General features: G+C 39.0%; 1 protein-coding gene and 2 long non-coding RNA genes across 56 annotated transcripts in view; 1 reads left to right on the top strand and 2 right to left on the bottom strand.

Annotated features, from left to right (window-relative positions):
- Nucleotides 1-14,901, bottom strand: part of LOC106509808 (uncharacterized) — a 143,387-nt gene extending 128,486 nt beyond the window's left edge. For all 5 annotated transcript variants that reach the window (XR_014841874.1, XR_001307695.3, XR_014841876.1 and 2 more), the window contains exon 1: nt 14,717-14,901. This is a non-coding gene — a long non-coding RNA (uncharacterized LOC106509808). The remainder of the gene's footprint in view (nt 1-14,716) is intronic.
- Nucleotides 1-26,126, bottom strand: part of LOC146404771 (uncharacterized) — a 1,009,186-nt gene that overhangs the window by 653,347 nt on the left and 329,713 nt on the right. The window lies entirely within an intron of this gene.
- LOC106509807 (uncharacterized) overlaps nt 14,916-26,126 on the top strand; it is a 50,645-nt gene continuing 39,434 nt past the window's right edge. For 13 of the 50 annotated variants that reach the window (XR_014841832.1, XR_014841835.1, XR_014841833.1 and 10 more), the window contains exons 1-3: nt 14,916-15,202; nt 18,027-18,190; nt 21,197-21,394. Coding sequence is in view for 3 of the 50 variants with exons in the window: in XM_085019156.1 (XP_084875282.1) it covers nt 15,173-15,202; nt 21,197-21,273 (107 nt within the window). In the remaining 47 variants the exon portion in view is untranslated. Of the gene's footprint in view, nt 15,203-15,375; nt 15,484-18,026; nt 18,191-21,196; nt 21,395-26,126 lie in introns of those variants that run through there. The other 37 variants (XR_014841861.1, XR_014841854.1, XR_014841840.1 and 34 more) reach the window with 11 other exon arrangements.

Genomic DNA, 26,126 nt, shown 5'->3' with positions numbered 1-26,126 from the left:
AGACTATATCCTCAGCACTTAGCACAGTTAGTTAGTGCACACTGTATATGAGAGATAAATAGATTCCTTAATTTTGTACTTTAAAAGACTCAACTGAAAAAGTATCTTTACAGTCACAGGATATTTAGAAGGAGGTGCTTTTATGTGCTAGAAATAAAAGATGAAAACACCAAGGATCCCTTCCCAGAGAGGCTTAAAAAAATAAGGCAATTTTTAACATTAAGATTTCTAGGGAGTGTTAGTGTTAATTGCTATTCTTTTCAACCAAAGCACTACATATTGAAAGGTAATGACTGATGACAAAGGTCAAGAATGCAAATTAAGATATTTTACTCATTACTTTTTCAATAATTACTCCAAAGTTTGTATTTTGTTCTTCTAAAAGTGCACTCTTCTGCCTTCAGACTAAACACCCCAAACCACAAGACCATCTAACACAGCCAGGACTTCAAAGAACTCTTTTAATTGACCCCCAGGGCTAGCCAGATGTTGAAATCTTAACATATTTTGCTTGCACAGGTCTTTAAACCATTATCTAAAGTTCCAAAAAAAAAAAAAAAAAAAAACCAGCTCTAGAAAGGTAAAGTTTTTCACAATTTAAGGCAAACCTCATTTCACAGCAAAATCTACCTGGATAGGTATGCAGTTATTATATAGGTTATATAGCCTTTATTTATACAAATTAGTGTTCATACTAATGCTAATACATTTTTATGCCATGAATATTAATACATTTGATTCTAAGACGTTGCTCTAGATCTTATTGAAGTGTTACAGAGAGTATAGTATATACATGTAAACCAACTATAATGGAAAAAATAACAATCGTTTTAAAAAAAAGACAGAACCAATATCATATTTGAAAAAGGGATCACTGCCACTGATCCCACGGACAATACAAAGCTAATGCAGAAATCCCAGGAACAACTCCAAGCGCACACATTTTATAACAGATGAAAGGGACCAACTCCTTGAAAGATACAAGCTACTAATACCCAGACTAGGAGAAAGATGATCTGTACAATCCTACAGCTATGATCTGAATCAATGATCAATAAATTTCCAAAACCAAACAGGTCCAGAGGGTCTCACTGGCAAATTCCACTAACCATTTCAGGAAGGATTCCATGTTCTCTTTGAGAAAATAGCACAAGAGAGACTATTTCCTTACTTGTTCTGATAATGCCAACATCTTCCTAATACCAAAAGAAGATATAAAAACGCAAGAAATGAAAACTACAAACCAGTATCTCCCATAACTACAGCTAAAAATATCCTAATTTTTTTAACAAATCAAATCTAACATTATATGAAAAGAAGATCCAGCAGTGACAAGTGAGATTTATTTCAATTATGCAAGGCTGATTCAGCATTCAAAAATCAGTCAGTACAGTCCATCGGTAACTTAAACAAATTAAAGAAGAAAAATTATCTTTTTCAGTGAATGTTAAATGCACCCCTATGTTCATTGCAATACTATTCACAATAGGCAAGACATGAAAACAACCTAAATGTCCATCAACAGATGAATGGATTGAGAAGATGTAGTACATATATACAATGGAATATTACTCAGCCATAAAAAAGAACAAACTAATGCCACTTGCAGCAATATGGATGGAACCACAGATTCTCATACTAAGTGAAGTCAGCCAGAAAGAAAAAGACAAATACCATATGATATAACTTACCTATGGAATCTAAAATACAGAACAAATGATCCTACCTAAAAAAACAGAAACAGATCATGGCCAAGGAGAGCAGACCTGGGGTTCCTAGGGGGAAGGGGGAGGAGTTGAGTGGATGTGCATTTTGGGGGTTTTCTGGACGCAAACTGTTATATATCTGGAGTAGATGGGCAATGGGGCCCTGGTTTACAGCACAGGGAACTCTGTGTGACTGGGTCACTTTGCTGTGCAACAGAACATGATGAAACAGTGTAAATCAACTCTACTTTAATAAAATAAAGAACAATTATATGATAAAAAAATAAAAAATAGAAATTAAAAAATTTAAAAAAGACAAAGTATGGTATATGCACTATATTACCGTCTAAAATCCCAACAATTCTTGGAGTTCCCGTCATGGCTCAGTGGTTAACGAATCCGACTAGGAACCATGAGGTTGCGGGTTCTATCCCCAGCCTTGCTCAGTGGGTTAAGGATCTGGCGTTGCTGTGAGCTGTGGTGTAGGACTCAGACGTGCCTCGGATCCTGCATTGTTGTGGCTCTGGCATAGGCCGGCAGCTACAGCTCCAATTAGACCCCTAGCATGGGAACTTCCATATACTGTGGGAGGGGCCCTAGAAAAGGCAAAAAGACAAAAACAAACAAACAAACAAAAAACCCTCTCATCAAAATGGATATAGAGGAACAAATCTCAACATAATAAAGGCCATTTAAAAAAAAAAAAATCCCAACAATTTTTGACCTCTGGAATACATTTGACCCAAAGAGTTTGGATAAAGGATTATGTGGCTATATTATAAGTGAGATATCAATCTCTCTAATCTCTGTATTTTTTGTTTACTGCTCAATATGTTTATCCAAATAATATCTGCTATTATTTTGTATCTGAAAACCTGGTCTTAATGAAAATAGCTTTCTTCATTTTATCTGTTTTAACATCAGCTATATATTGTTGGAAACTCAGTGTTTCCATTCATACATACTTTCTTTTTAAATCAGATTATAGGAAACTCTGTACTTCTTTGGGATTCTTACAGCTTATTTCCATCATATGAATCATCATCATCCTCACATGAATCATCACCAGAACAAGTGAAAGCACAGAACTAAAAAAAAAAAAAAAAAATCCAGTGGGAAACATATCATTTTGAAATGCATCTGAAAGGCTAATGTCAGATTTTTTGGGGGGGGGGTCCTTTTGCCTTTTCTAGGGCCACTCCTATGGCACATGGAGGTTCCCAGGCTAGGGGTCGAATCAGAGCTGTAGCCGCTGGCCTACATCACAGCCACAGCAACTCGGGATCCGAGCCACTTCTGTGACCTACACCACAGTTCACGGGCAACGCTGGATCCTTAACCCCCTGAGCAAGGCCAGGGACGGAACTCGCAACCTCATGGTTCCTAGTCGGATTCGTTAACCACTGTGCCACAATGGTAACTCCACTAATGTCAGATTTAAAAGCCATTGACATTTGGCAGACTCAACTGATGAAAGTATAATAAAATGTAAAGGGGACAACAATAATAGATAGTGTCACTGTAAACAGCAAAAATCACCTAAAACATATTTAGGAATGAACGGAACAAGAAATGTTTAGGATCTGTGTGAAAAAAAAATGACACTATGAAACTTAAAAAAGAAAACTTGGGTAAATAGAGGCCATATATATTTCTAGCCAGCATATCTAGTTTCAAAAGGAGGAGGAATCATTCTGGTGAGTTTTTGCTTTTTTTTTTTTTTCATTCAGGTGACTTTAAACTGAAGGAAATTTATTTGAAGAGAGGTAACTTCCGTAGATCCCCAAGAGCAGAAAGGGCAATAAGGCCATAGTAAGGCAAACCAGGACATGGAAAGCTCCAAAGCCCAGGCAATTACCCTACCACCTTCTTCTGGGATCATAGGTCTTCTGAACACTGCTTCTCTCTGTGTATCTACTGCTCTCTGCAGGCCTGCTTTCTCTGTTCTACCTGTATGTGGGTCAAACGTCTCTTCCTGCTTTACCCCTGTGTCATCACTTTCTAGGTCAAGAGACCAGGTAAGACTAATTGCAAAGTTTCTCAAGAGAGAATATGATTGACCAGTTTGAATCAGTTTTCCACCTATTCCTGGTCCAATCAGCTATGGAAGGAAAAGGGAGGATAAAGTGGGTATCTGCTCACTGACAAAGGATAAAGATGGAGACTGGAACATGACGGAGTGGTAGAAGCAAATTGAAAGGCATGTCCATTATAGATGAGCAGATTCCATATTGTGGAGAGTCAATACAATACATAGGTTAAGAACACAGGCTCTGGGACCAAACCACACGAGTTTGACTTTTGTCTTTGCCAACTTATTAAATGCTTGACCTCTAACAAGTTATTCAATCTCTTTATACTTCAGTTTACTCATATGTAAAATGAGGGTGATAATAATAGAGCTGTTGTGTGGACTAAATAAACTAACACAAATAAAGCACTCAGTAAAAACTACATGAGTATTTATTATTTTTATAAAGACGCTTATTTTCAGTGTGAGAGGAGGAGGGCAGGACTGCCACAGGAACTTCTTTCTCAATGCACCCATGGGCTCTCAGGTGGTAGGCACCTCTTGTGCAGGCTACAGGGGTGCGTGCAAACTGCTGCAGCCATCTTGGACTCCAGAAGTGGGTGCAGGCCACTACAACTGAGGGTCCTGTGACCAAGCACTGTCTGCTGCCACAGTCACCCCAGGGGTTGCGGCCACAGAGAGTCCTACAACTTAGCACCGTCCATTGCCCCCACCCCCCTGGGAACATGCATGCCCCACTGTTGCCACTGCCAAGGGCCCCAAGTGACACCTCCCTGTGGGTCACTGCCACTGCCAAGGGCTCTGCAAGCAGTCGAAATCTGCAGCCCATACCTCCCTGTGGGTTGCCACCACTGCCAAGGGCCCAGCAACCAGGTGCGCCTGCAGGCACCACCCACTGCCCCCACCTCCCTGGAAGCAAGCACAAGCCATGCACCTGCATGCCCCCTGTCAAGAGGATAATACCCTGCACACACTGAGGAAATAGGCAGCAAGCATCCAAACCAAAAGCAATCCTCAGGCAAAAAAACCCAGTAAACCCACACAAGCCACTCAGGGACACTTCTGCATATAAATAGCCCTCCAAGACTACAGTAGATAATTGTTTTCCCTAAACTCACAGAGTAAGAAAAATATAAGCAAAATGAAGAACCACAAGAGCCATTCCCAGTTAAAAGGACAGAATTCCTCTGAAGAAGGAAGAAGGTAAAGAAAATACTGAAGGAATTAAGAAAGGCTATTGACAGTAATGCAGTTACTCTTAAAAGGAACTAAAAACTATAAGGAGGAGCTAAGAAAAATTAGAAAATTTATTTACTGAGATAAATGCTGAGCTAGGACATTGAACAGCAGAATGAATAATGCAGAGGAATGAATAAGTGACTTGGAAGATAGAATAACGGAAACCACCCAATCAGGACAGCAAATAGCCAAATGATAAAACACAAAAGCAATATACAAGATCTATTGGGGAGTTCCTGTCATGGCTCAGTGGTTAACAAATCCCACTAGGAACCAGGAGGTTGCGGGTTTGATCCCTGGCCTTGCTCAGTGGGTTCAGGATCTGGAGTTGCTGTGAGCTGTGGTGTAGGTCGCAGATGTGGCTCAGATCTGGTGTTGCTGTGGCTGTGGTGTAGGCCAGCGGCTACAACTCCGATTAGACCCCTAGCCTGGGAACCTCTATATGCCGTGGAAAAGACAAAAAGACAAAAAAAAAAAAAAAAAAAAAAGGGGGATAATATAAAGTGGGACCATCTATGCATAATAGGGATCCCAAAAGGAGAAGAAAGAGAAAAGGGGGCTGAAAATGTATTTTAAGAAATTATGGCTGAAAAATTTCCAAATCTCAAGAAAGAAACAGATATCTAGATACAGGAGGCACAGAGGGTCCCAAACAAGATGAACTCAAACAGACCTACACTAAGACCTATTATAATTTTAAAAAAAAGGCAAAATCAAATATAAGCAGAGGATTCTAAAGGCAGCAGGAGAAAAACAAAGAACTAATTACAAGGGAATCTCCATAAGGCTATCAGCTAATTTCTCTACAGAAATACCACAGGCCAGAAGAGAGTGGCAAGATACATTCAAAATGTTAAAAGGAAAAAATCTGCAACCTAAAATATTCTACCTAGCAAGATTATCAATTAAAATAGGAGAAATAGGAGTTCCTGTCATGGCTCAGCGGTTAACGAATCCGACTAGGAACCATGAGGTTGCGGGTTCAATACCTGGCCTTGCTCAGTGGGTTAAGGATCAGGTGTTGGCCATGAGCTGTGGTGTAGGTTGCAGATACGGCTTGGATCCTGCATTGCTGTGGCTCTGGTGTAGGCTGGTGGCTACAGCTCCAATTAGACCCCTAGCCTTGGAACCTCCATATGCCGCAGGAGCGGCCCAAGAAATGGAAAAAAGACAAAAAAATAAATAAATAAAAAATAAATAAAATAAAATAGGAGAAATAAAGAATTTCCCAGACAAGCAAAAACTAAAAGAATAAAGAACTATTAAACCTATCATTTAAAAGATGGAAAGGCCTCCTCTAAATAGGAAAGAAATAAGAAGATATAAGATGGAGGAAATCACACTTGGAAAGTAATCATGTAAACAAGCTGGTACAAGGCTAAAAAAGAAACAAAAACAAAAAATATACTTGTGAATGTGATGATAAACTTAAAGAACAACAAAGGAATAAACATGAAGATATAAAAAGGACATCAAAATCATAAAATGTAAGGAAGGAGCATAAGAAAATTTAGACTCTTTTTTTTTTAGAATGTGTTTGAGCCTATAAGACTATCAGCCTAAAGCAAGCAGATATAGGAAGGGGTTAACATACTTAAAAAACAGGGCAACTACAAATCAAAAACAAACAATAGATTCATAAAAACCAAAAAGATGAGCACACAAGCATAAAATAAAAGGAAATCATTAAACCACAAAAAAGAAAAAGAAAGGAACAAAGGAGAAACACACTCAACTGGAAAACAAGATTTTAAAATAGCAATAAATACTTATCTATCAATAATTAACTTAAATGTCAATGTTTTTTGATGCTCCAATCAAAAGACATAGAGTGGCAGACTGGATTAAAAAAACAAGAGCCTACACAGTAGGTTAAGCATCTGGCATTGCTGTGAGCTATGGTGTAGGTCACAGACGTGGCTCAGATCCTGCATTGTTATGGCTGTGGCACTGGCCAGCAGCTACAGCTATGATTCGACCCCTAGCTGCAGGAGTGGCCCTAAAGAAAGAGAGGAAAGAAAAAGAAAAAAAAAAAAAAAAAAAAGCCTACAATATGCCGCCTATAAGAGACCTACCTTAGGGCAAAGAATACACATAGATTGAAAGTGAGGAGATGGAAAAAGACATTTCATGCAAATGGAAATGACAGGAAAGCAGGAGTGGAAATACTCATATCAGACAAAACAAACTTTAAAGCAAAGACCATAAAGAAAGATAAAGAAGGACACTATTTAATGATAAAAGGTCAGGAGTTCCCACTGTGGCACTATGGGTTAAGGATCTGGTGTTGCTTCAGTGTGGCATAGGCCACACCTGTAGCTCAGAATTGACCTCTGGCCTGGGAACTTCCATATGCTGTGGGGGAAGCTGAAAAAGAAAAAAAATGATAAAAGGATCAATTCAAGAAAAGGATATTACACTCATCAAAATATATGTACCTAATATAAAAGCACCGAAGGCAAAAAACAAATGCTAATAGACATAAAAGGAGAAATTGATGAGAGTACAACAATACTAGGAGACTTTTTAATACCCCACTCACATCAACAAACAGATCCTCTAGACAGAAGATCAATAAGGCAACAGAAATACTAAATAACACAATAGAAAAGTTAGACTTAATTAACATTTTCAGGACATTATATTAAAAAAAATTCTTTTCAAGTGCTTATAAAACATTCTCTAGGAGTGACCACATACTGGGGTGCAAAGCCTCAACAAATTTAAGAGTACAGAAAGAACTGTGAGTTCCTGTTGTGTGTGAGTTCCCGTTGTGGCACAGCAGAAATGAACCCGATTAGTATCCATGAGGACTCAGGTTCAATCCCTGGCCTCACTCACTAGATCAGAGGTCTGGCATTGCTGTGAGCTGTGCTGCAGGCTGGCAGCTGTAGCTCCAATTTTACCCCTAGCCTGGGAACTTCCATATGTCATGGGTAGGGCTGTAAAAAGCAAAAACAAACAAACAAACAAACAAAAAAACCCAAGAGCTGACTCTTTGAAATTGCAAAGAAAATTGACAAACCTCTGGCTATACTCATCATGAAGAAGAGAGAGAGCGAACCCAAATAATCAAAATAAGAAATGAAAAGAGAGAAATCTCAACTGACACTGCAGAAATACAAAAAAACCCTAAGAGAATACTATTAACAATTATATGCCAACAAATTTGACAACCAAGAAGAAATGGACAACTTTCTAGAAACATACAGCTCACCAAAACTGAATCAAAAAGAAACAGATAATCTGAACAGATGGAATGCTGGAAATTAAACTGAATACGTAACTTAAAAACAAACAAATAAAACTCCCTACAAACAAAAGTCCAGGAAGATGGCTTCACAGGTGAATTCTACCAAACATACAAAGAACTTACACCCATCCTTTGTAAACTCTTCCAAAATACTGAAGAAGAAGGAATACTCCCAAAGACATTCTATGAGGTCACCATCACTGAAATACCAAAACCAGACAAAGATACCACCAAAAAAGAAAATTACAGCCCAATATCTCTGATAATTATAGATGCAAAGACTCTAAACAAAATTTTAGCACACTGAATCTAGCAACACATAAAAAAGATCATACACCACAGCCAAGTGGGATTCATCCCAAGTTCACAAGGATGGTTCAACATATACAAATCAATTAATGTAATATACCACATTTACAAAAGTCAAAAACCACATGATCATCTTAACAGATGCAGAAAAAGCATTTGATAAAACTTAACATGCATTCATAATATAAACTCTTATCAAAGTGGGTATAGGAGTTCCCGTCGTGGCTCAGTGGTTAACGAATCCGACTAGGAACCATGAGGTTGCGGGTTCGGTCCCTGCCCTTGCTCAGTGGGTTAAGGATCCAGCGTTGCCCTGAACTGTGGTGTAGGTTGCAGACGAGGCTCAGATCCCACGTTGCTGTGGCTCTGGCGTAGGCCATTGGTTACAGCTCTGATTGGACCCCTACCCTGGGAACCTCCATATGCCACAGGATCAGCCCAAGAAATGGCAAAAAGACAAAAAAAAAAGTGGGTATAGAGGAAATAGATCTCAACATAATAAAAGCCACTTATGACAAAGCCACAGCAAACAGAATACTCAAAGGAGAAAAGCTGAAAGCACTCCCACTCAAATCTGGGAACAAGACAAGGATACCCACTCTTACAACTTTTTTAACATAGTACTGGAAGTCTTAGACACAGCAATCAGAAGGGGAAAAAAAAAAGAGAGAGAGAGAGAAAGAAAGAAAAGATATCCAGATTGGAAGAAAAAAGGTAAAAGCGTCATTATATGCAGATGACATGATATTATATATAGAAAACCCTAAGGACTCCACACAGAAAAGTACTCCATCTGATCAACAAACTCAGCAAAGTAGCAGGATACAAGATTAACATTCAGAAATCAGTTGCATTTCTGTATACTAACAATGAAATATTAGAAAAGGAATATAAAAAGGCAATGCCTTTTAAAAATCTCACCAGAAGGAGTTCCCATTGTGACATAGTGGTTAATGAATCTGACTAGGAACAATGAGGTTGTGGGTTTGATCCCTGGCCTTGCTCAGTGGGTTAAGGATCCTGCGTTGCTGTGACCCATGGTGTAGGTCAAGACGTGGCTTGGATCCTGTGTTGCTGTGGCTCTTGCTTAGGCTGGTGTCTGCAACTCCAATTAGACCCTAGCCTGGGAACCTCCATAGGTCATGGGAGTGGCCCTACGAAAGGCAAAAAGACAAAAAATCAATCAAACAATCAATCTCACCAGAAAATTTAAAATACCTAGGAATCAATCTGATCAAGGAGTTGAAAGACTTATATGCTGAGAATTATAAACATTAATAAAGGAAATTAAAGAGGATTCAAAGAAATGGATAGATATCCTATGCTCCTGGATTGGAAAAATTAATATTGTTAAAATGGCCATAGTACCCAAAGCAATATAAAGATTTAATGCATTCTCTATCAAATTACCCATGACATTCTTCACAGAACTAGAACAAATAATCCTAAAATTTATATGGAACCATACAACACCAGAGCAATCCTGAAGAAAAAAACAAAGCAGGAGGCATAACTCTCCTAGACCTCAGACAATATTACAAAGCTATAATAATCAAAACAGTGGTATTAGTACAAAAGCAAACATACAGATCAAATTGAGAGAACAGAGAGCCCAGAAATAAACTCAGACACCTATGATCAATTAATCTTTGACAAAGGAGGCAGGAATACAAAATGGGAAAAAGACAGTCTCTTCAGCAAGTGGTGCTGGGAAAACTGGACAGCTGCATGCAAATCAATGAAACTAGAACATACCCTCACACCAGGCACAAAAATAAACTCAAAATGGCTTATAAACTTAAATGTAAGACAAGACACCATAAAACTCCTAGAAAAGAAAATAGGCAAAACATTCTCTGACATGAGCCGTACAAATGTTTTCTTAGGTCAATCTCCCAAGGCAATAGAAATAAAAACAAAAATAAACCAATGGGACCTAATCAAACTTACAAGCTTCTGCACAGCAAAGGAAACTATAAACAAACCTGAAAAGACAACCTCTGGAATGGGAGAAAAGAGTTGCAAATGACAAAACCTACAAGGGCTTAATCTCCAAAATATACAAACAACTCATATGATTCAACAATAAAAAAATAAAGAACCCAATCGAAAAATGCGCAGAAGACCTAAATAGACATTTCTCCAAAGAAGACATACAGATGGCCAGCAGGCACATGAAAATGCTCAACATCACTAATTTTAAGAGAAACACAAATCAAAACTACCATGAAGTACCACCTCACACCGGTCAGAACAGCTATCATTAATAAGTCTACAAATAACGAATGCTGTCGAGGGTGGGGAGAAAAGGGAACCCTCCTACACTGTTGGTAAGAAAGTAAATTGGTAAAATCACTATGGAAAACAGTATGGAGGTTACACAGAAAACTAAATATAGAACTACTATATGATCCAGCAATTCCACTCCTGGGCATTTATCTGGATAAAACTACAATTCAAAAAGATACATGCTGGGAGTTCCTCTCGTGGCTCAGTGGTTAATGAATCTGACTAGGAACCATGAGGTTGTGGGTTCAATCCCTGGCCTTGCTCAGGGGTTAAGGATCCGGCATTGCTGTGGCTGTGGCATAGGCCAATGGCTACAGCTGCGATTAGACCCCTAGAGCCCTAGCCTGGGAACCTCCATATGCTGCAGGAGTGGCCCTAGAAAAGGAAAAAAAAAAAAAGATACATGCACCAATATGTTCATAGCAGCACACTATTCACAATAGCCAAGATATGGAAACCACTTAAATGTCCATTGACAGATGAATGGATGAAGATGTGGTACATATATATAATGGAATACCACTCAGCCAAACAAAGAATAATACCCTTCACAGCAATATAGATGCAACTAGAGAGTATCTAGTCAAAAAGATAAAGTGAATTAAGTCAGAAAGAGAAAGAGAAATACCACATGATATCACTTATATGTGGAATCTAAAATATGGCACCGAAGTTCCCATTGTGGCTCAGCAGTAACGAACCCAACTAGTATCCAAGATGTGGGTTTCAACCCTGGCCTAGCTCAGTGGATTAAGGCTCCGGCGTTGCCATGAGCTGTGGTATAGGTCGCAGATGTGGCTTGGATCTAGCGTTGCTATGGCTGTGGTGTAGGCCAGCTGCTGTAGCTCTGATTGAACCCCTAGCCTGAGAACTTGAATGTGCCACAGTTGTGGCCCTAAAAATCAAAGAAGTAAATAAAATAAAATAAAATATGGCATAAATTAACCTAGCTACAAGAGAGACTCACAGATATGGAGAACGGACTTATGGTAGCAAGGGGGAGGGGGGAGGGAGTGAGATGGACTGGGAGTTTGGAGTGGATAGATGCAAACTATTACATTTACAATAGATAGAAAATAAGTTCCTACTGTATACACAGGGAGCTATATCCAATCTCCTGGCATAGACCATGATGGAAAATAGTATTTTTAAAAAAGAATGCATATATATGTATGACTGAGTCACTCTGTTGTTCAGCAGAAACTGGCACACCATTTTTTCAAAATTAATTCTTCTTCTTCTTCCTTTTTTTTTTTAGAGCCACATTCACGGCATATGGAGATTCCCAGGATAGGGATCAAATCAGAGCAGTACCTACCAGCCTACACCACAGCTCACAGCAACGCCAGATCCTTAACGCACTGAGCAAGGCCAGGGATGGAACCCACATCCTCATGGATACTAGTCGGGTTCGTTAACAACTGAGCCACAAGGGGAACTCCTGGCACACCATTTTAAATCAACTATAATTTTTAAAAAGATGCCCATTTCCCCTAATCTATAAAATTAATGCAATTCCAATCAAAAATCATAACTTTTAATTTGACAAAATCTTTAACGTTACTATGGAAGAAATAATACATCTATGGAGAGGAGAGGATAGGGAGAATGGGATGAGACAGAGTGATGCAAGTTATTGGTCATGTTCTAGATCTTATGTTGGTTTGTTTCATATTATGTTTTATAACATATGTATTACAAAAACTTTTTATACACATCAAATATATTTTTGAAAGACAATTCTTATAGAAGTATTCTGAAAAAAGACTATTAAGCAAGGATTTACCCTATCAGAAGTTTTAAAACAATCTTGAAGTATATTAAAACAGTAATATTATTGTCCAATAAACACATCACTGGAACAGAAAATAAAGCATATATGGAAATTTAGTACTGTATAAAGGTAGAATTTTACATCTATAGAGAAGACTGAGTATTCACCAAATGGTATAGGGCAACCAGCAAGTAATTTAGGGGGGAAAAAAAATTAAGCTAGATTCTTCCTTTCCTCCTCCTAAATAAATTTCAAAAGTTTTTAATATTGAAATATTTTTAAGAAGATACCTAAAAATGTTAGAAGAAAATATACACATGGAAGCATGACATCAAAGCTGGAAACATAAAAGAAAAGACTACCTAAAAGTGAAAAACTTTATAACCCCATCACCTTAAATTTTTTTTTCATTTGCACTTATTTATGGGTTGTATTTTTTTTTTTTTTTTTTTTTTTTTGTCTTTTTAGGGCTACACCCTTGGCATATAGAAGTGCCCAGGCTAGGGGTCAAAATGCAGCTGTAGCCTCTGGCCTACACCATAGCCACAGCCACAGCAATGGGAGATCTGAGCCACATCTGCGACCTACATCACAGCTCACCGAAATGCCAGATCCTTAGCCCACTGAACAAGGCCAGGGATCAAACCTGCGTCCTCATGGATGCTAGTCAGATTTGTTTCCATCGAGCCACAACTGGAACTCCTATTTATGGGTTCTGATTCTGATTAATTCTATATAAAGTTTTAATATAAAATTGTACACATAATTTCATGGTATACATTTTATATAATCTTACGTGCACTTTTCTAATACTCCTTACTGCCTTTCTATGTAGCTCACACATTATGTCAGAATAGTTCACTCATCTTCACTCTGCTTTCTCTTCCCTTTTTAAATAACTTTCTCAGAAAGTTAAAACCAATTACTTTTTCTCAACTGAATTTTAGTATTGTTTTCTTGAGATCTATAAAGTATCTTTTTTGGGTTTTAATGGAAATTGTTAATATACAGATAACTTAAACATAAATTGTATTCTGGCATCACATGTTTTTTTGCTAGACCTTTTTTTTTTTTTTCCCTCCAATAAAAGTTTTATTAGGTGGAAGCCTAATAAAGCCTTATGGGTTTATAGGAAGAAAAAAAAGAGAGGAAAAACTTCCTTCAGCAAATAAACACCACAGACCATATTAAAAGATTAATTTAAAATTGGAAAAATGGGAGTTTCTGTTGTAGCTCAGCAGGTTATGAACCAAGAGGATGTAGGTTCAATCCCTGGCCTCAGCTGGGATCTGGCATTGCTGTGGCTAGAAGCTGCACCTCTGATTCAAACCCTAGCAGGGAAACTTCCATATGCCACATGAGCGGCCCTAAAAAAAAGAAAGGAAAAACAGTTGTGATTACGTTTCAGACAAAAACATCTTGTAGTTTTAAAAATGTGAATTTACAAAAAGCTCCTGTCATTTAAAAAAATGTGAATATTTCAAATAGGCAGAAATCATGACCTGGCAATTCACAAAAAGAGCCAATATACAGAAGATATTCAGTTTTACACTTAAGTCAATAATATGAAAATTAAAACAAGACAATCAAGATGATAAGATTTTTTAAAAAGTGATAAAGATCACAAAGATTAACAATACTCAAGATGAACAAGAAAGACACAGCTCTCACATTCTGTGTTGGTGTAAAAGTATTAAATACACTTCAAGGGAAGAGTCTGGTAACAAGATCTAGAATCTTACAAATGCATTTGGTAATGAAACAATCAGGGATATGTATAGGATTATGTACAAGAGCAGTCATCTACCATTGCTTGCACAAGTGAAAACTGCAAATACTTCAAAAGTTCAAAAATTTAGGGGCTAGTTTAACAAATTATAGCCATACAGCCTTTAAAAATGATTACATAATCTGACTTATCTGCAAAGATAGGAGGCAGTATTTGGAGACCATACATGCTCACATTTTCCTTTAAAAAAAAAACAAAAAAAAAAACCTTCACGTGTATATATGAAAAGTCTTCAAGTTTACACAGCACTACGTTAGTATGGTTATATCTGAGTGATGAGGTTGTGGATGAGTTTAACTTTTTTCACATACGTTTATGTACTTACTATTGGGCAGTTTTGCTGGGAGCAGGCTTTTTTTTTTTTTTAAGTTTTTCTTCTTAAAAAAGTCACAAAATACCAGTAAACTACTTCTTTGCGAAGGAAAACGGGCATCTTGTGTGCATCCCGCCGGGGACGGGGGCTGAAAGAAGCGTCCCCACAGGCGCGACCACGGCGACCGGAAACACGCCAGGAGGGCCCGCGGGGATTCTGGGTATGCAACGGACCCCGCGTTACCTCACGACGAAGAAACTGTTACCATTTAAAAGGAAAAGTAACTTCGCTACATAACATCTACTATTAACGCAGTCTAGGAAGGTTTTATCCTGAAATGCGTGCGGAGGAGGCTAGAGGGTGAAGGTTTTTTTCTCGGAAATTACAGTCTTCCTCAACTCCCGCCTCCTCTCCACCCGGCGCTTCCCGTCACTTTGGAGGGACTCGAAGCCGTCCCAGGCCATTTCTATGGGTGACGACTTGTGGACTACCGTGAAGGTAAAGGCCCCGCGCCGACTATTGTGAGCTATTAACGCCCGGAAAAGCAGACGGTGAGCGGCGGAGTCTGGGCGTAGAGGCGAGGCACACTCTGATTGGCCAGCGGCTCCCGGGTGCTGCGCAATGGGTGTGGGTGCCAGGCAGGGCTCGGCGGGGCGGTGCGTTGCGCCCGCGCGTGCGCACCAGGTACCCCCTGCGCCTGCCCTTCTCTGTCGTGCCCGCGTGGGCGCGCCAGTGGCGGAACTTGGGCTTGATTAAGGCGATCCCTACGAGTGGAGGAGGTTAGTCTTTCTCACACGCGTAACTAGACGGATGAATGAGTCAGCCGAGGTTTTCCTCCGAGGCTGGGCCCACGGCAGGCGTGGAACTGTGGAGGAGGAGGAGGAGGAGAAGAGAGAGGCCAGACCTAGGCCGAAAGGTCAGGCAAAAGCTGGCCGCATCTGCGTAGCTAAGAGCAAGAAAGGCCTATGCGGGGAAAGAGGAAGTGGAGGGATCCGCTGCCCGGAACACCCCGCGTTACACCTTGCTGGAACAGCTCCTGAGAGACACTAGAGTGTTAGGAGGCGGAAGGCCTGGCAGATGCACGCGCCCACACGCCTTTCCCCCCTTACTAGTAAGGATCACCATCCTGGTTATTGAGAACCAGATTTGTTCCCAGGACTAAGCTTGTTTTGGGGGATTGGGGTCGAAAACCAATTTTCGAATGTTTATCTTTCAAAGTAAATGGCCATTGGGTTTGAGTTATCAGTAGGACATTGGTGTAGAACTGTCGACACGAGGTCTTCTAATGCCATCTTTGTGAATTGCCTGTGGAAAGTGGATCCCTGATTTGTTACTTTAGGATATTAAAAGTCTGTAGTGTTGTAAAATTCGTTCTGTTCTCTTTGACTAGCTATCTCACTTTATGATGATTAATTAGCTTTACTGTGAAAGTCTACTGTATCAAGTGTCAGAAAGTGGACACTTAAATGTTTTGAGAGAGTAATAACTCCATGGGAGCCCTGGAAACCTAAGTCTCCAGATTTCCAGACCATCTGGTGAACGATGTTCCTGAGTGTTTATGGTTAGCTATGAAACTTCCAGGCTTAAGTAGCCGTTTGTCTTAAACACAAATTACAAAATTAAATGATGGAAATTTTGTTAAATTATACTGACCCACTGGCTACTATGTGTGTGTGTGTGTATAAAATTATATATACATATATATATATATATATATTTTTGCTTTTCAGGGCCATACCCGCGGCATATGGAAGTTCTCAGGCTAGGGGTCAAATCGGAGCTATAGCTGCTGGCCTACTCCACAGCAACACGATCCTGGACCCATGGAGCAAGACCAGGGATCAAACCCGAATCTTTCAGACACTAGTTGGATTCATTTCCGCTGTGCCACAATGGGAACTCCTATTATAATTTTAGATTTATCTCAATTTGTAGGTATTAGAGAGCCTTTCACTATTTTATTCTTGAAGTATTTTTTTCATTTTTTTGCCTTTTAGGGAAGCACCTTCAGCATATGGAAGTTCCCAGGCTAGGGATTGAATCAGAGCTACAGCTTCTGGCCTACATGACAGCCACACCATCCTGGGATCCAAGCCGTGTCTGTGACCTACACTGTAGCTTTCAGCAATGCCAGATCCTTAACCCTCTGAGCAAGGCCAGGAATTGAACCTGTATCCTTATGGATACTAGTCTGGTTCATTTACACTGAGCCACAATGGGAACTCCTTGGAATATTGTTTCAAATGAAAGTTTTTATTTCAAAAAGAATGTGAAAAGGAAAGTTTGAACATTAATACATATATTTTAAGAAATGCATATATTTTAACATTACAATTTTTTTAAATAAAGTTCAAAAAGTAAATAGATGTTTATTTAAGCACATTAGAAAATACAGATAAAAAGAAGAGAAAAATCCATTAATCCCACTGTTCAGAGTTAACTGTTAATATTTTAATGTTATCTTTCTGTTGTTTTTTTCTTATCATATATTTTATAAATATAGAATCACTAAATAATATATTTGATAGAAACCAAACTGTGACTTCATCTAGGGGTTAGGACTATGAAACTTTGCCTTTGTTAGATATTTCTGTATCATTTGGATTATTATAATGAGAAAGTATCACTTTTCTAAACAGAAATAGGAACATTTTATTCATAGTACTTAGTATTTTTATCTGCATCATTGATTTTAAAAATTAATAATTTTAGAAACAAATATTCTACAAAGTGACTTCTGATTTAACATGAGAGATTAAATGTGTTTATTATGTCTCCCTGTGAAACCCCACTGACTTAAGAATATGTAAAACCCACAAAGACTAAGGTGCTGAAGAGACAACAAAGAATGAGAGATGTTAGTGTGTTCTTTCTGGAAGAAGGAAAGAGGGGAAAGAAACTATTGAGGTAAGAAAGCTGAATGCAGGAGTTCCTGGAGTGGCTCAGTGGTTAACAAATACGACTAGGAACCATGACGTTGTGGGTTCGATCCCTGGCCTCGCTCAGTGGGTTAAGGATCCGGCGTTGCTGTGGCTCTGGTGTAGGTCAGTGGCTATAGCTCTGGTTAGACCCCTAGCCTGGTAACCTCCATGTGTTGCAGGAGCGGCCCTAGAAATGGCAAAAAGAAAAAGAAAGGTGAATGCAGAGGGAAATACCACTTAGAAGTAAAGAACAGGTATCCCCCATGTTTCAGAAATTCCCTTTTATGAGAGACCTGCATTAGTACCTGTTTTCACTAACTAAAAGAAATCTGAAAAGGATTTTCACTTTTATGAAAAAAAAAGGTGGAAAGTGAAAATAGTGTTCATTGTGTATATTGCAGCAAGCCATTATAGAAGCAACGTGTATCCCAAGCATCAAGACTGGCACCTCCAAGCTCCTTCCCCCTGGAACTTTACTCAACATTTCAGCATCAGGCCATTATAGCTTTGAATTGTGCCTTTGAGCATCTCTGTTTTTGCATCCATTAACAAGATGTGTCCTAAGGTAATTGTGTCTTCCCTTTATGCCATTTTGGTTTAGGAAAAGTTTCATAGGATTGCTCTCCTTTTGGATAGTGGAGGCAGGAAACCTGTAAGTTATACTTCAGAACTTCAGAAAGTCTCTGTAAAGCAAAATTCTCTTTCTCTCTATTCCCCAAACCCCTGACACCAGGTAGCTGGGGGTTTATCTCACACCAAGCAATTTCCCAATTCTTGGCAGACACTGACTAGATGTCCTACAAATTTAAAAGAATTCTGACACTATCCACTTGGAGATAACATCAAATCCCAGAGGTTAAGGACTATTAATGGCTCATTTTATGTCAGCTTGACTGGCATCAATAAAAGGATGCCCATATAGCTGGTAAAACATTGTTTCTGGATGTGAGAATGTTTCTGGAAGAGATTAGCATTTGATTCAGCAGATTGTGAAAATATCTGCCCTCACCAATGTGAGTAGTCATCACCCAGTCTGTCGGGAGCCCCATTGGAACAAAAAGGCAAAAGAAGGGCAGATTCTCTCTTCTGGAGCCGGAGCATCTATCTTCTGCCCTAGGCATTGGTACTCCTTGTTCTTGGGTGTTTGGAAGCAAGCTGAATTATATCACCAGCTTTCCTCTTCCTCGCTTTCAGATAGCAAGGACTTTCTGGCCTCCAAAGCGATGTGAGCCAATTCCTATAATAAATCTCCTCTTATATTTATCCATCTATCTACTATTGGTTCAGTTTCTCTGGAGAACTCTGACTCAAGACTACCCCCACTTCAGATGACAATTGTTAAGTCCAGATTGCCACCTGTACTTCTGATCAACTGGCTATAAATTGGGGTTTCCATGAAGTTCCCTGATGGCTCAAGGAGTTAAGGATCTGGCATTGTCAGTACTGTGGCCCTGGTTACTGCTGTGGTGCGGGTTCAGTCCTTGGCCTGGGAACTTCCAGATGCCACAAGCCCAGCAAATTAAAAAACTAAAAAGGCAGTTTCCATGGTTTAATAATTTGCTAGAATGGCTCACAGAACTCAGGGAAATACTTATGTTTGTTAATTTATTATAAAGGGGAGTTCCCATCGTGGCGCAGCAGAAACGAATCCAACTAGGAATCATGAGGTTGTGGGTTCAATACCTGGCCTCACTCAGTGGGTTAAGGATCCAGCGTTGCCATGAGTTGTGGTGTAGGCTGCAGATGAGGCTTGGATATGGCGATGGTGTGGCTGTGGTGTAGGCCGGCAGCTACACCTCCAATTAGACCCCTGGCCTGGGAACCTCCATATTCTGCGGGTGAGGCCCTAAAATGACAAAAGACCAAAAAAAATGTATTATAAAGGGTATAACTCAGTAACAGCTACATGGAAGAGAGCGTATGGCAAGATGAGGGGAAGAGGCATAGAGCTTCCATGCCCTTTTTTTGTGCACCACCCTCTCAGTACCTCCACATATTCACCAACCCAGAAATTCTCCAACTCTCGTTTAAGGCTTTTATAGAGCATAATCTCTAGTCACCCTCTCCCTTTCCTGCAAATCTGTGGTTGGGGCTGAATGTTCCAATCCTATAATCACTTGACCTTTCTGGTTACCAGCCCCATCCCAAAGCCTTCTAGGAGCTCTCCCCTAAATCACCTAATTAGCATAAAATCATATGTGCTCAAAAGGGGAACCTTCTGAATAACAAAAGGTACTCCTATCAGAAAATTCCAAGGATTATAGGAGCTCTGTGTTAGGAACTAGGGACAAAGACCAAATATATGTCTTATTGTACACAGGCTCATAAACTGGAGGTACCCTATTGAAGGGATGATATGGAAATTGAAAGACCAGTAGATTGATTGAAAATTTGTACAAAGTAGTTAGACTTTTAGGTCCAGGTCACCATCCTTAGGACACAGCCTAGTGACTAGCTACTTCTGTGAAATATAAGGATTAGTTGGTGGAGTGTTTGAACAAGAGGTGTCCCAGATTCAAGGATACCATGTCAAGAAAAAAAAACTAAAAGATTAAATGGAAGTCTCTATACAGAATTGTGAGACCCACCCCAGACCTTTTCCACTGTTTGCTCTCAGAGCACTGGTAGCTATGCATGTACAATCCAAGCAGGAGATTTTTCTCTAAATAAATCAAAAGATCTCAGAGGAAATACCTCAAGGTGATAGTTTGGGAGTACCCTCAACAAAGTGGTCAGGTCCCTTACCCTCCTCCCCAGTTTTACAGTAAAGTCATTAAATTAATAAGCTGCCCACATAAACAGTTCAATCTACTTGCCCTTTAAAGATGAATGAAAAGCCAAGGCTCAGACATTTAAGGAAAACCTGCAAGATAAATATTGAGGTCTGAAACTATTCCTTTGACTATTTCCAGTGACTCTAATTAGATTCAGAGGCTTAGTTTTATTTCATTTGATGCTGATCACACACTTTTTTCACCCTTCATGATATAATATTCTATCATCTCCATTTTTTTTAACTTTCTTCACTCTTCTGTTTAACTATGATTATCTGAGCTGATGTCCTAGACTTTCTTTTTCTTTACATCCTTCTATGAGTTCATCTAACATGCTGTTATGTCATAGAATTGCATTCTGACCAATCTTCAACTCTTATATTTTCAGGTTTTAAATGAGTCTGTACCTTTTGGAGGCCACATGAGTAAAAATAAACAATCCTATCAGCTTTCCAGTATCCCACTTGAATAGCCTGTAGAGTACTCACTTTCCTATCCAGTGCCATTAGGGCTGGTTAATTGGTTGGTTAATTTTAAGTTACTAATGCAGGAAATCATTACAAAATTATATATACTGGCAGGGTCTGATATTTGCCTAAATAATTTTCATTGTTTCCTTCACCTTTACTAGTAAAACTGAGATAGCATTCTACCTAGGCAGTGTACAAACCAAAAGACACTTCTCAGCCTCCTCTACAGTTAGAGCTGATCATAAGGTATAAGTGGATTCTGTTGAGTGTTGACTTCTGGGAAATAACTTGCTTGTTCTTCTCCCTTTCCTCTTGCTTCCTATCCAGAAATCATTTATGATGGCGAGAACCCTGCTGGCCATCTTATATGCCCCTAAGGACGGCATAGAAGGAGCTGACTGCTGGTAACTTTTCTGCCTATCTCTTCCTGTATTTGACTTTTTCGAGAAAATAACAAAATAAGGAGTTCCCACTGATGCACAGTAGGTTCGGAGTCCAACTGCTGCGTCTTAGGCCACAGCAGAGGTATGGATCCAATCCCCAGCCCAGTGCAATGGGTTAAATGATCTGGCATTGCCACAGCTATGGTGTAGGTCACAGTGGCGGTTGAGATTCAGTCCCTGGCCTGGGAACTTCCATATGTTGCAGATGCAGCCAGAAGAAAAATGAGAGAGAGTATAAGCCCTCATATGACTTGGTACACAATAAGTGTGGATCTTGGATATTAGTAGTCAAATACAAATCTTAACTGATACATGTACACTTAATCATTTTAACTTAAAATGCATGAATAATTATCTTGCAATGCTTTGATGCTTTGATGTAGGGCTAAGACTTTTTGAACTTGGGTTCTGGTTGGAGTTCATCAGATAGCTCCATAAACCATACTCATAAGGTGTTGCCCATTGTTGCAAGTTTTAGTTTCACTCATGTGGAGTTAGAACTCAGAGCTCAGAATCATAAATTTCTACAATTTTTTTCCCCTCTTCTTTTAATCTTCTCTTGCCTAACCTAATTTATAGTTATTGTATTTGTCTAACTTCTGGCCCCCCCAAATTCATATCCTCCTTACATGCAAAATACATTCATTCCATCCCAACAACCAAAAGTCTTAACTTGTTCCAGCATTAGCTCTAGAGTCTAAAGTCCACAGTCACATCTAAACATCATCTGACTCAGATGTGGATGAGACTTGAGGTATGAGTCATCCTGAGGCAGAATTCCTCTCTAGTTGTGAATCTGTGAAACCAAGTAAGTTATCTGCCTCCAAAATACAATGGTAGGACAGGTATAGGAGAGACATTCCCATTCCAAAAGGGAGAAATAAGAAAGTAAGGAGGACGATGAGTCTCAAGCAAGTCCCAAAACTTGGCAAGACAAATCCCATTAGATCCTTTTTTTCAAAAAAAATGAGGTATTATTGACATTATATTAATTTTAGGTGTACAGCATAGTAATTTGATATAAGTATACAATGTGAAATGATTACCACAGTAAGTAGTTAACATTCATCATCACACATATAATTTTTTTTTACTTGAGCTGAGAACATTTAAGGTCTACTTTCTTAGCAACTTTCAGACAATACAGTATTATTAACTATAGTCACATCCTGTACATTACATCACTGGGTCTTATATAATTCCATTTGTCATAAGGCTTTCAAATAATTCCCTTGGATCCAATGCTAAACAGGATACCACTTTCTGAAACCATGGAGGAAGCAAACGTGCACCCTGGGCTTGTGGTGGGAGTGGCGTTCCTGATGGTCTCTGAACCACCTTCAGGGTTATTCTTCCCTTTTCTTAAAGGATAAAGTATATTTGCAGCAGAATAGCTCTTTTACCCAGTTATGGAGAATCCAGTAAATGTAGCAGCCTTCCTTTATTTCCTCTTATTTTCTCTGTCCCTTTTAATTCTAACTAGCCATGTCTCTGCTGGCATAGTCCCATCTCTATTCCAGACTTCTGCTGAAGTGGCTGATTAAATTTATGGATACTAATCTTACTATATCAGGGCCCCCACCTTTATGACCTCATTTAGCCTTAATTACCTGCATAAAAGCCCTATCTCCAAACACAGTCACATTGGTGGTTGGGGCTTCAACATATGAATTTGGGATGACACAGACATTTAGTTCATGTGAATTATTTTCACTTTGATTTTCATTTTTAGAGGAATAACTTGTTTTGCTTATATTAGTTTTCTGATATAAATATAAATGTAATATATACTATGTGAAAAGTCCTATACTCAACCATTAGACTCCCAAGATAAGTAACACATGGTTTCTGTCACTGAAAATATCAGTGTAGTAGTGTAACATTCAAAGCCACACCTAAAGTCACAACTACTAGACATACATATCTGATATACATAATTAGACAGCAAGGCCTCTAATTATAGTATATGCATAAAAATCTTGTGGGTACCTGTTAAAAATGCTTATTCTCATTTTACCTCTGTGAACTTCTTCCCCCAAGCATATAACCCCAGTCTAATCATGAGAAAAAGTCAGACAAATTCCAGTAGAGGGGAATGATACAAAATATCTGACCAGTAGTCCTCAGTACTGTGAAGATCATCAAAAACAAGGAAAGTCTAAGAATATGTCACTGCTAAGAGGAGCCTAAGATGACATACACTCTAAATGCAATAGGCATTCCAAATGGGATCCTTGAACATAAGAAGGACATTAGGGGAGTTCCCGTTGTGGCGCAGTGGTTAACAAATCCGACCAGGAACCATGAGGTAGCAGGTTTGATCCCTGGCCTTGTTCAGTGGGTTAAGGATCCAGCGTTGCCATGAGCTGTGGTGTATGTAGGTTGCAGACTCGGCTCCGACCCAGCGTTGCTGTGGCTCTGGAGTAGACCGGCAGCTACAGCTCCGATTAGACCCCTAGGCTGGGAACCTCCATATGCCTCTGGAGCGGCTCAAAAAATGATAAAAAGACAAAAAAAAAAGGGGGGGGAGGACATTAGGGGAGTTTCCACTGTAGCCCAGTGATAATGAACCCAGCTAGTATCCATGAGGATGCAGGTTCAATCCCTGGCTCTGCTCAATGGGTTAAGGAACCCGTGTTGCAGTGAGATATGGTGTAGGTTGCAGATGTGGCTGGGATCTGGTGTTGCTGTGGCTGTGGTGTAGGCTGGCAGCAGCAACTCCAATTCGACTTATAGCCTGGGAACTTCCATATGCCATGGGTGCAGCCCTAAAATTTAAAAAATAAAAAAAGTTTTAAAAAGGATGTTAGGTTATAACTAAGGAAATCTGAATAAACTATGGACTTGAGTTAATACTAATGTATCAGTATTGGCTCATTAATTGTAATGAATGTTCCACACTAACATGTTAATAATAAGGGAAACTGTAGGGGGAAAGGTAGGACATGGGAACTATCTGTAGGATTGGCACAGTTTTTCTATAATTCTAAAACTCTTCTCAAAAATAAAGTGTATTAATTAAAAAAAAAAAAACCCTCCTCTGTTTTACCCCTAGATTCAATAATTTTAAGGAGGTGACAAGCAATAATGGTTTGGCTCCCAATTCCAAAGTAGGGGGTGGGGGGAGATTTCCATACAACAAAAATTCTTGGATACTAGCTAGGTGTCCTAGAATTCAGATCAATTCTGATCCTACCTAGAGATAGCATTAGATCCCAGGTTATGGACACAGTCCTACAATCTGAACACTAATCCCACCATGGAGGCTCCACCCTCATAATGTCATCTAAACCTAATTACCTCCCAAAGGCCCACCTCCAAATAACATCACATTGGGGACTAGAGCTTCAACATATGAAATATGAGGGACATAAATATTCAGCATCAGGCTTTCCAAAATTTCCAGCTAATACTTGAAGGAGACAAATACAGCTTGATGATTGAGGATGAAACATCTCTATTCCATTTATACGAATGATTCATAGTTGTTTAATACAGTAGCTTCTAAATATCTACTGAATCAGAATCTCTAAGGAGATACACAGAATTCTTTAAATAAACTCATAAAATGACATGGGATCCATTAGAATTATTTTCTTTGTGAGCTTGGAAGAGAACTGAAAGAGGTTTTATTTGTTGATATTCTCTTTCTTCAAGAGACCTAGATGTTAAAAAGATTTTTGGAAGCCTTCATTTCAAACTTTAATATAGTATTATTGTTATAGAGAACAGAATGAAATTGTTGGGGTTATAATAGATAATTTAAATTGCTTTAAACTTATACATTTATATGAAGGATTTACTATAGTCAATAATTAAAAGCTAGTTAAATGTAAACATTTATAATGGTAGTTAAATGTAGACATTTATAATGCTAGTTAAATGTAGAATTAAACATATGAAATGTTTAATTCTTAGTGTTCTAGTTTTCTGTCTAGGATGTAATAAGCCCAAGATTCTTTTAGAAGCTATCTGGACTTTGTAGGACAAGAGGAAAATCCTTCAAAACTCCAGACTAGTTTATTTCTCTGTTGTTTATTGATTCAAATTCTCGGGGACAGGGACGTGATGAAATATAAAGGGATAAATTAAGCACACAAAAAAAGGAAGCCAGCAAAAGAAAAGGCTAGAAAGGAAAGTTTGGAGGCAGCAAAGCAGATGCAGGAAGTATTAGTCAGGATAGGCTAATTAGGAACTCCCTGGTGGCCTAGTGATTAAGGATTCGGTGTTGTCACAAGTTTGATCTCTGGCTCAGAGACTTCTTCATGCTGAGGGTGTGGTCAAAAAAAGGGGGCGGGGATAGGCTGACATAACAAATGCCTCTGAAATCTCAGAGACTTAGGATAACAGATTTGTTTGGACCGCTATTGGCAGTCATAGCCAAGGAAAAAGAAAACATAGTGAATTGATGGCTCTTAAACTTCCTACTGGAAGTTAAAACTTGTCCTGTTCATTCACATTTCACTGGCCAAAGCAAATCACATGATTGCCTGTTTTCAGCAGGATGGGGATATATAATCCCTCCTGCTCCTGCAACAGAGGCACCACAGAAAGGGGACCAAATATCACTCCATGTTACACAATCTATGCATCAAGACTGCAGTCTTAGATGGGATTATTTTAAATCACATTTAACTTTACCTCAGCATAAATACTTTGACCAAATTATTTGCTGTTCTCAGCCTCAGCATTTGACCAAATAAAAGAAAATAATACAAAGTGATACAACGGCTATTTTTACGTGAATGCAAGCATGTAGTTTTGCGCTAGCCTATCCTTGAGATATGATCTTAAAAATATCTATTAATACACTT

Source organism: Sus scrofa, chromosome 3 (genome assembly GCF_054392235.1).
Source record: "Sus scrofa isolate SSC_HxYL_T2T_F1_AM1 chromosome 3, Sscrofa_HxYL_maternal_Yorkshire_Landrace_v2.0, whole genome shotgun sequence".
Classification (NCBI taxonomy): Eukaryota; Metazoa; Chordata; class Mammalia; order Artiodactyla; family Suidae; genus Sus; species Sus scrofa.
Note: the sequence above shows the minus strand (reverse complement) of the source record. Positions and strands in the feature narration are given on the sequence as shown.